General features: G+C 42.9%; 1 protein-coding gene across 3 annotated transcripts in view; it reads right to left on the reverse strand.

The window, feature by feature from the left end:
* Positions 1 to 2,143, reverse strand: part of LOC138007061 (rRNA N6-adenosine-methyltransferase ZCCHC4-like) — a 17,961-nt gene extending 15,818 nt beyond the window's left edge. The window contains exons 1-2 of one of the 3 annotated variants that reach the window (XM_068853751.1): positions 1,941 to 2,143; positions 340 to 409 (exon numbers count right to left, since the gene is read on the reverse strand). In XM_068853751.1, the coding sequence (XP_068709852.1) occupies positions 340 to 409; positions 1,941 to 2,037 (167 nt within the window). In that variant the 5' untranslated portion in view covers positions 2,038 to 2,143. The remainder of the gene's footprint in view (positions 1 to 339; positions 410 to 1,940) is intronic. The other 2 variants (XM_068853753.1, XM_068853752.1) reach the window with 2 other exon arrangements.
* Positions 2,144 to 10,916: the final 8,773 nt, after the last annotated feature.

Consider the following 10,916-nt stretch of genomic DNA (forward strand, 5'->3'; position numbering starts at 1 on the left):
ACTGTTCAATAAATGTTTAACTTTGTTACTGCCTTTAGTTTCAATAACGTATTATTGATACACTACGAAAAATATGCAATGCAGGTTATTTCAAATTTTATTGTTCAATTTCATTATTATGATTGTCATATAGTGTACTCTTGTACATCGCAGTGACAAATTTCATTTCTGGTATTTAACTTTTGCCCTTTCATCTTTTATCTACATGTACATTATGTAATAAAACGACTTACAGTAATTTCACTGATAAGAGATGGATATTTTCCAGTACAAGTTTAAAGTATACTAAACCTGCTTCATCATTGCATGAAATATATGTTCCCACCTTGAAAACATTACCTTTCATTTAAAAGGCGTCTGTCCACTTTATAGAGAGGGTCTTTTTTCAATTGTTCTTTGAAATCCTTCCCTGACATAATAAGGAAATCTGTCTTGAGATTTTGTGATAAATTCTGGATTTTAAGATCTGACATACAACGATAACTGACTTGGAAATTTAAAATGTTTCAGGTTACTGTAAACATTCAGTGATGCACAGTCTGGAATACACATGTGTAACTGTTGAATCATTTTTATCAGTTGCACCTTGAAGGGATAAAACAAAAAACGTACACCGCATTTTCTTGAATTCTTGGTTAGGCAACGGTTTAAATTTCATTTGGCCCCAGTTCATCTTTTGCCGCCCGTGAGAAAGAAATTCTTATCATGTGATCAGCATTTTTCAAACCGCAGAACAAGCTCAACGGTGTCCATGAAGCAGGTTGAAAAAAAAGTCATTTGAAAGGACACCTGAGATCAATAGTATTGTAAAAAACAAAGTTAATTGACACCAGTTTTTATGTGTGTGTCTTCTTGTTGATGATACAATTACATCATAACATTGTCAAAGTTGTTGTGGATCCACAAGCACAATAATTACGCGGTAAAAAGTGTCTAAATGCCCGGCAGCAGCAGGGTTCTCCTTATCAGGCGGTAACCAGTAAAATTTACCGCTTGTAAGAGCACTTATTACCACCTGCAAATGCTCAGAAGTCACTTATTCTTTGCAGAACGTCCAACGTTAATCAATTGCTTTACTGGTTTGAAAAAGTCCCTTACCTTTTACGCTGAAAACTAGGGAGAACCCTGCAGCCGGACAAGCTCTTGAATACACTAAATGCACAGCAGTCAAAACTTTTTTATAGGTTAGGCCTAAAAAGCACTTCAGTTAGCCTGACTAGCACTCCAGTTTGCCTACAAACTAATGGTAACATGATACATGTGTAAAAAATACCAATATCTGTCACCAAGCCTCAGTGGCTCAGTGATCATGAGCAGCACTTGACGTGCAGTCAACCCAGGTTTAATACTGTTTGAGGTTTGGTGTTGAATATGTTGTTTTACTTCACAGAAACGTCTAACTGCCGGTCCTCAAGTCTATTCAAAACCTTGCCGGGGTGCCAGCCAAATATAGCCACAGCCTACTTGGTAGGGCTGGGGGAATGAGATGTACTCATACAAACATGAGCCAGACCATGGACTTTATCATTTGATGTTTTTTTTCCCTTACTATTCATTGGCTGAGAGCCCACCATGTGACCTGCAAATAACTGCCTACAAATAAGTGTTTTGCTGCACATAATATTCTGCTCATGCATAATTGAAACCACGCTCTTGTAGGAAAATGGCAGTTCGCTTTCTTGAACTTTCAGAAAGTGATTTAATTGTTTGGAATTGTGAAAAACGAACTCAGTCATCGAATATTTTGCTCAACCTCCCCCAATAATTGTTAGTTGTTCGTGTGGCCAACACAGAGGACCAAAGGCAAAAGGATAAAATGCCGAGAAAAAATACCTACTTAAGATGCAACCTCTCGCGTAAAAGTGGTATGGTTCTGCTTCAATTTTGTTTCATTCTCAAAACAGGGTGGCCGATACCGAATTAACCAGAATTTAACTTACCATGTGGACAGTGTGGGGCTTCTGCCAGATACTCATTTTTCAAAAATACTTCTAATCCATGCCCAAATCTCTCTTTAGCTACCTGTGGAGCAGTCATTTGGATCGAAAGGATCGCCAGTTTAATGCATGTTAAACAAGTAACTAAATCAATAATCGAGCGACTTTCCCCAGGCTGCCCTTCTGGCAGGAGAGACAAGTGGAATAGTTGGTAATGTAGCAGTCACAAGACGTCTCCAATATAGCGGATCGCGAGCTCGAGGGCGCTAGCGCTAGTAAGCACGCGCGTTTTTCAGATGCGGGCGGCAACCGGAAATGAGCTGTTTCCTCTATTACCTTGTCTTTACATTGCTAAGTATCTTTTCTCTATTAGAGATGATTAGTATAAAAATCTGGGAGACTGCACTGCCCTGACAAGGAGCTTAAAGGACGCATTTAAGGACTCCACCAATAGCGCTAATTTCATTCCACTTTTCATATATTGCGTTTGGCTTGAACATGTCGATGTCCGATCTCTCCCATATAATAAACTCCTATTTCTCTCTTTCCCTTGTTGACATATTTCACCTCTTATACCAGAAAGCTCTCATATTGAGTGGAACACTTCCTTTCAGCCGTTTGAATTCTTGGATACTCGTTTGAAGAGCTCAAAGATGATCAGGATGATCTGTGCCTTTGTCAACATTTTATCGTGAGTTTTCTCTCCTGCTTGTGGAAATGGCCACTGCATCAGGCGAGCTTTTTGTTGTCGTTGATTTTAATTTACACGTGGACTCTTCGTGCGATGTCAACGCAGTGCATTTTTGTGATTTAATAGCATCTTTCGATCTGAAACAATTGCCGACTATGCCTACTCACACACTTGGTTATACCATGGATTTAATCATTACTAGAAATCAGTGTAATCTTATGGAAGATGTTATGGTTCATGACCCTTTGATTTCTGATCAAATGTTACGCTATTTTTATGCATTTATTATTGCATAAAGCACAATTTCCAAGAAAGACTATTCGCCAAAGGAAGTTGCGCTCGATTGATTATGCTGAATTCATCCATGTTTGATGAATCACGGTTTTATTTGGATTCGTTAGCTGATTCATCGGATCTTGAAGTCCCTTGATTTTTACGCCCCTGAAAGGACCCGTCAGGTAGTTCTTCGTCCTTGTGCTCAAACGTAATTGGCGCCAGACGTACAAGATTACCTGTAGATAGACAACGGTATGTGTTTCAGAACAGTGTTGTTAATGACATGATTGCCTCCGCGAAGCACTCATTTTATTCATCAATGATCCAGGACTGAAACTCAGGGAGCTCTGGACTTCTTTTTAAGACAATAGAGAAGCTTCTGTACTCCAATCTGGTCCAGTCTTATCCATCTGGGCCTAATAACTGTACTTTGTCCGAATCATTAATGCGTGGAATATTTCAGTGACAAAATTGTTAAAATTCGCAAAGATCTTGACAAAGTTGATGGAACTCTGAATGACGGTCAAGGTACTTCATGCAATGCTGAGTCTGAAAGCTGTCTAGCTAAACAGCTGATAAGTGAATTTAAACTGGCCAACGAGGAGGACGTATCTGGTTTTGTGAATTACCTATGCTCGACATCCTGTACACTTGATCCAATTCCATCTTCAGTGTTTAAAAAGGTACCGTCATTATCTGCTTCCAGTGATCACTCGTATAGTTAATTTGTCTCTTACAAGAAGCCAAGTACCTGATAGATTCAAGGTTTCCATGTTGAAAGACCATTGTTAAAAACGGGTGGAGCTGATCATGAGCTATTTTCTAACTTTCGTCCTGTCTCGAATTTATATTTTCTTTTTGGTCCAAAGTTACGGAGAAAGCAGTTGCAGCACATTTAATGGACCATCTTAATGATAATGAAGGCTTATTATAGAAAAATTTCAGTCGGTATATAAATATCATCACAGTACAGAGACTGCGCTTGTTCAGAATATATGATATTTTTATGGCTATGGCTATGGCTATTGCTCGATTTATCGGTTGCGTTTGATACTGTCGATCATTCGATCGATTTTGTTATCAAGACTACAGAATCGTTTTGGTATTAGGAACATTGCTTTTAATTTGTTTCATTCTTACCTTCACTCACATGAACACGGTTTGCTTCTGTTAATGGAATTGAATCGTCGAAGAAGCATTTACCTTACGGGGTACCACAAGAAGCACAGCACACCGTTTCATCTCAGATGATACACAGCTATACTTGTCGTTTTTTACATCTAATTGTCCGAATCAGCACAAAGACGTAAGTAGTATTATGTGTTAGGGACATTGGTGACTGGATAATGCGCAACAAACTTAAGTTAAATCAGGATAAGACTGAACTTTTGGTTATTAGTTCTAAATATCATCCAAGACCACCCCTCGACTGTATACGAGTCGGCGAAGAAGTAATCAAGTCTGGTAAACAGGTCAGGAACTTAGGAGTTGGATTCGATCAATGTTTAGACTTCAAAGAACACGTTAAAATAACATGGAAGAGCGCATTTTTCCACATAAGCAGTAAAGCTAAAATTAGGCGATACCTATCCCAGAGTAGTACTGAAACTATTGTTCACGCTTACATAACATCGCTTTTGGATTATTGTAATGCCGTACTGTACGGTCTCCCTAAGAATCTGATTAATAGACTTCAGCTTTTACAGAACTCAGCAGCTCGCCTTGTTACCGTGACTAGAAGGCAGTCCTGAACATATCACAACATTACTATGGAGCTTACATTCGCTGCCAGTTCATTATAGGATAGTTTTTAAAATGTTGTTGCTAACTTACTAAGCTCTGAATGGACTGGCCCCTGATTACATTAAAGACCTATTGAGGTATAATGACTCTTGTCGCACACTAAGATCTTCAAACAATAGGTTGCTTGATGAGCCTATAGCGAATCTTAAAACGTATGGTGAAAGGGCTTTTTCCGTGGCGGCAATAAGGCTCTGGAATAAACCACCATTCCAGATCAGGTTTTCGGCATCAGAGGCAGTTTTTAAGGCTAATCTTAAGACTTATCTTTTTAAGCGTGCATTTGATTTGTAGTCTTTAGTTGTAGTTTTCTTACTTGTAACCTTATTGTATTGTATTGCGCAATTAATTCTTAGGATTTAAATAGTTAGGGTTTTACAGTATTGTAAAGCGCCATGGGCAATTAATGGAAGATGGCGCTATATAAATGTACATTTATTTATTTATTTATTTATTTATTTATTTAGGGCCTCCACGGACTAGACATTTAGTTGTCGACAACTACTTGTTATCGACGACTGTTTACGTTTACAGTCGATAAACTAAATTGAATCGACAACTGTTAATGAAAGGGAATGTGTTAACACAGTCTAGTTGTCGATAGCCGGTACGTTTTGCGGGAGCCTGGGAAAATAGCGACAAGAAAAGAAGAACCGCTGACTTAAAAAATTGTTTGGGTTGTTGCGAAATAGACTTAAGTTATCGATAACTTGCTCACAGATGGGAGAAAGGGAGTCGTCGATAACAAAACGGCCGCATTTGTATGTGCTCCAAAGCTAACATAAACGCAAATATTTTCCACGATATGTTAAAGGAACCTTTTTGATGTCAGATTTTAAATTCTCTTACCCTCTTAATCGTGACATACACTAGGAAACGGTTGGTTATTCGAAGCGCATTCCAACTGTGCATTGCATAAGATCCATCTTGCTATTGTGGTGCAGGAGACCCGAATTGGTTCCGTAATAAGAATTGCGGTAGGATCCCTTCGTGCCACGCAAAATCCTCCACGTACTCCCGCCTTTGTTCGTCCGTGTCGCACCCGTTTGGCAAGCCCGACGCTTCCGTCTTGATCTGGAGCCAGGTGTTGACGTACTTGGCAAACAACCCGATTCACGTCTCGGAAAAGTGTCAGCCCGTAACACGGGAAGGTTTAACTCAGTTAAATTCCGTCCTGATGGGCTTGCGTGCTGCCAGGCATGATGCCTTGCGGCCCTCGCTTCAAATAGCACGGTTTTAGCTGCACCCTGGTCAGTTCTACGGACTTCAGTGAAAGTGGCGTTTAATTAAGTTTCTTTGAGCTGAACAACAGCCACCAGCTGTGTTTGCTACAGCTGACCACGAAGAACCGGCTATGCCTCCGCTGCCTGCTGCTGCGCCAGCAGCTCCGAATCCAGCAGCTTTTGCACCAATTGTGGAGCCTTTAGATGTTCCCGCTCCTGCGACCGCGTCCGAGGTAATTTCCGTAGCCACGTTGTCAATTTCACTTTGTGTGGGGAAAGTTTCGCGTCTGTAGCTTTCAGTCACGCGTTTTTGGGTTTTCCTCCTTCCCCAGTTTCTTTATTATTTCGCACCGCTTTTGTATCCTTTAGTTTTGGTCGTCTTTCAGGAGTTTTTAGCGCTTTCCACATGTATTTTGTTTTTAGGCTAGTTTTAGGTTTCATTGTCTCTTGGTTCATTATTGCGTTCCTTAGCTCTTGTTTTTCGTTTCATATCCCTTTTGCTTGGGCCCCTTTTGTCTAGCAGCTCATTTGCTTAGTTAATTGCCTCTTTTCAGGTGTTTTTTGTTTTGTTTTGCATCGTTATGCTCAATATGTGTTTATACCAGTGTGGCCTGCAGAGCTAGCGGCCTGTAGAGCTGAGATATAGTTTTGCGAAATATCGAGTTCATATCAGTATAGCCTGGATAGCCAGCATCCTGTAGAGTGGTGACGTAGTTCTATTAGAGTATGAGTGTATACTGCGGTGACCTGCACAACCTGCGGCCTGGATAGCCGCCACATAAATTTGTTAAATATTAGCTATGCTAGCGCGGCCTGGAGAGCCAGCGGCCTGGAGAGCTGTTACATAGTCCTGTTAGACTATGGGTTTATGCCAGTGTGGCCTGGAGAGCCTCTTGATGATTCCGTTTAAATATCAGCTTATGCCAGTGTGGCCCTGTTTAACATTAGTTTACACAAGTATTATGGTTGTGTCAAACTCGAGTTATACTAGTTATGGACGGGAAAGCCCGTTGCCTGGAGAGCCGGCAGGGAGATAATTATAGGTTTGCATATGCGTTTTGCGTTGGGGTTCTCGTGTTCATTGCCCCTCCCTTTTGTTTCCCTCGTTTTATTTAGCCGGATGAGCGACTCCGACAGCTGGAGGAAAAGGTTAGGCTCTTGGAGCAGGAGAGGGCTTTTGCTAGTTGAGCTAACGCGCTAACAGGCCTCCGTCCCTTTTGGATCGTCGTGAAGCAGTAGGGTTGCTGGAATCACTGGTACGTCTATCGAGGACGCAAGCCCACGATAAGGCCGAAGAATATTCTGTACCGCTTGACGAAGTCAAGGCAAGACAAGCGTCCCTCGAGTCTGGTCACTTGCAACGCCTAATGCTCGGTTTGGTTGGCGACCCCCTTAGGGTCAAAATGGCCAAAGAGAGAACTTCCATTTTGAAGGGGGTCTCCAGGTCGCAACCATCTGGACGATAAGCGCACTCGCCGTCGTTTGTCGCCTTAATCGGTCAAGTGCTATAACTGTCATGGTCGGGGCCACATAACGCGAAATTGTAAGACTGGGCACGGTGGTGGCCGAGGTCGCGGACGCCAGTAACCGTCTGTGTGCAATTTTTGTACGGCCTATTCAATAAATGTGTGTGCTTCATTCGCATTTCCTTGTATTGTTTTTTGGGTTGAGTCCTTTCCCCCCTCTCTGTTGACCTTGGGGGCCCTCCTCAGCGTCTCAATTCCGGACCTGATTCGGGGCCTGGGGTCAACAGAGGGTTGGGTTCACTGTTTTGGGGGTCTGCTAGTAATCTATCATATTTTCGTTTCCCTATTTTCGTTGTGTTTCGTTCGTCTCAAGGCTACGCATTGCCCAAGCCAATATCTTTTCTGGGGACATTCCCCTGCGTTCTATTACGCAGGGAGCCCCTCCCTTTGTAGTCCCCTTACTTCCTGTGCGTTTATTTATTGGTCCATTGGGGTTCCAGTGTCGCAATACATTGACGACCGGCACACGGGTCAGCTTTTCACCGCTCCACTTCGGATGACTCGGGGTCCATCCTTCCAGCGAGCCCTGGCAGCTGCTTATATCATGTGTTACTTGCTCATTGAGGCGGTTTATTTTATTGGTCTTGAAAAGTCGCAGTCCAGTCCTTCGACTTCGGTGTGTTTTCTCGCTTTCGTGTGTGACTCGGTGCGTCAAGCTTTTCTCATCCCCCAAGAAAAAAAAAATCAACTTTGCGACGTTAAGGGAAGATATCCTCTCGTCCCCTTTCCTTGGCCTGAAGATACTTCAGCGTTTTGTGGGGAAAGTGATTTCTTTTAGTCTTGCCATTCCGGCTTCCAAACTGTAAGTTTTTCAAGGCTATTTCCCGCCATTCGGGTTTCTCTCGACCAACCGTCAAGCTAGAGGCTAACCATCGAGCTGACATCGAGTACTGGTGGTTCCTTGACGAATGGAAGGATTACTTCCCATAAAGGACTGAGCATCATGCGTTCGTTACGTCCACTCTTGAGGAGGTAAGGTGCTCCTTAAATGAAAGCAGCGAATAGAGCAAAGCTTGGGCCTCGAGGACGTTAATATCCTGTGAATTGTCCAGCCAGTAATCTATGGACTCTTAAAGTGCCCATAACCCCAAAATCTTTTTTTCGCTAAAATGAATCTTTGTACCTGTTCGAAACGCATTGTGGCCATTTTTGCCTTTTTCTAACAAATCCTTCCATTTTACAGGCTTTGAAAGTTGCGAAAATCCAAGCATCTTTTGTTCACGACCGAGTCAGAAGGGGAGTGGGTCTATTTCTGTTTTGACGTCACAAACCGATTGACATTGCATTTACTCTTTATAAAAATGCATGCAAAGTAGATTGTGACGTCAAAACAGGAATAGCCCCACTCTCCTTCTGACTCGGTCGTGAACCCGCAATGCGTTTCGAACAGGTGTAAAGATTCATTTTAGCGAAAAAAACATTTTGGGGTTATGGGCACTTTAAGAGTCCATAGATTACTGGCTGGACAATTCACAGGATATTAACGTCCTCGAGGCCCAAGCTTTGCTCTATTCGCTGCTTTCATTTAAGGAGCACCTTACCTCCTCAAGAGTGGACGTCTACACAGATAACCGCGTCTTGAAGTCTGCGCTAACGACATTTTTCGTTCCTTCAGGGAATACCATTTCAGCCTTGGACATGGATTTTATGTTGTCAAATAGCGCTTGGGAGCAAGTCGATCGCCTTTTCGGGCCGCACACGTTCGATCTCATGTCCTTGGATATTAACTGCCAATAAAACAGGGTAGGTCTGCGCTTGCCTCAAATTTACGCCTTGTGCAACTCGAGAATCTAGCAGTATCAACGTCTTCGCCCATTTTCTTCCTTTGGATAACAATATCTATGTGTTTCCGCCATTTATCCTTGTAGCCCCCTGCTAAAGTTCGCTTTGGAGAAGGATTTTCACGGCGCTTTTACTATTGTTGTCCCTGACTTGAAGCCTCGGCGTTTCTGGTGGACGTTGTTGCAGTCACTCGCCGTCGATCGTATTCTATTGGTAAAGAGGAACGAGGGTTCCAGTTTACCGAAAGCTGATCTTCAACTGTTGGCGATATTCGTTCCAAAATAAGACTTTCATATAACTTGTAGAGTATACAAAGGAGGGATATCGGGCGATAGCTTGTTGGGAGTGAGGCTTCTTTCTCCGGTTTCCGAGGAGCGATGACCTTGGCCCGTCTCCAGATCTTAGGTATATGGCATTCCACGGCACAACTGTTGAACAATGATAGGATCCAGCTACGAGATCTTGGTCCAAAATGTTGGATCATTTCGGTGGTGATGCCATCGAACCCTGATGCTTTGCAAGCCTTCAGACTTTTAAGGCCATTCTCAAATCTCTCCTTGGAGAAAGGAAGGAACATGTCGTCGGACTCCTGAAGGACCGCGCTCATCTTATCCTTCATCTTCTTGAGGGACCATCGTTCTTCAGGCAGCGGCTTTCCGTTAACAATTAATTGATGGGCGACTTGGTTTGATGTTACTGCTGCTGATGTGGTTTCCGGTTTCCTGTCAGTATTCAGTTTGTTTATGGTCTTCCAGGCCATTTTACAATTGTGGGTCAAGCCCACATTGCTCACGGTCTCCATCCATCGCTCTTTGCGAGCCACCGACAGAGAAGCCAAGAATTCATTGCCCAGTTCGATTGTGTGTTCGTCGAATGGATCTCTGTTGTATGCCTAGACATGTCGGATAAACCCGGTATATATTCCTTCCTGCAACCCCTCGGTATGTTCCTCTTGGCTAAACGCCACACAAGAGATTGGAAGGATTCATATCCCGACTGATGCGATTGGAGGTATACTGTCGATAGAGTTCTCCAGCTCAGTTGTAAAACTTTCCCAGTTAGCCCTCCGAAAGTTAAACTGGGCATCGGTTTGGTTGGTACCGGGTTAACTACGGGTTGGGCGATGCTGAGATTTCGGGATGGGCTGACCAGTCGCCTTATGGCGATGCCTTGATGACGAGAACGCAAGGTCTGGTTATACCCAATTCGCCAGCGCGCACTAAGCAATGATGGTTTATCCTTAGGTTTGTTAAGAATGACAAGGTTTTGGTGTAACGCCCATTCTTCAACAAGTACACCATCCCGGTTGTTGTTGTCATAGCCCCACAATATGTTGTGGCTATTAAAGTCACCGATTATTATATTTGCATTTTCATCTAATTGGAGGTTGTCAGGCCAACTGAAAGGTGCAAGTGGTGGCTTGTACAAGGAGATGATGGTTAGGAGGTTCGTTTTCACCTCCAAGATTTCTATGCCATTGGAGGTTAGATCTCGGTAACCTCTTAGCATGGACTTATCCCGTATGTAAATGACACTCCCGTGCACCGCGCTAGAATGGAAAGTAAGAAGGTGCATTCCCGGTATTCTGGGTGGGATGTCTTTTTTATGGATCTCCTGGATGCGGAGAACGTCCGCATTTAAGTTGGATAACATTTCAGCTGTGGGGGATGACAACCCTTCA

This window comes from Montipora foliosa, chromosome 6 (genome assembly GCF_036669935.1).
Source record: "Montipora foliosa isolate CH-2021 chromosome 6, ASM3666993v2, whole genome shotgun sequence".
In the NCBI taxonomy this organism is placed as follows: Eukaryota; Metazoa; Cnidaria; class Anthozoa; order Scleractinia; family Acroporidae; genus Montipora; species Montipora foliosa.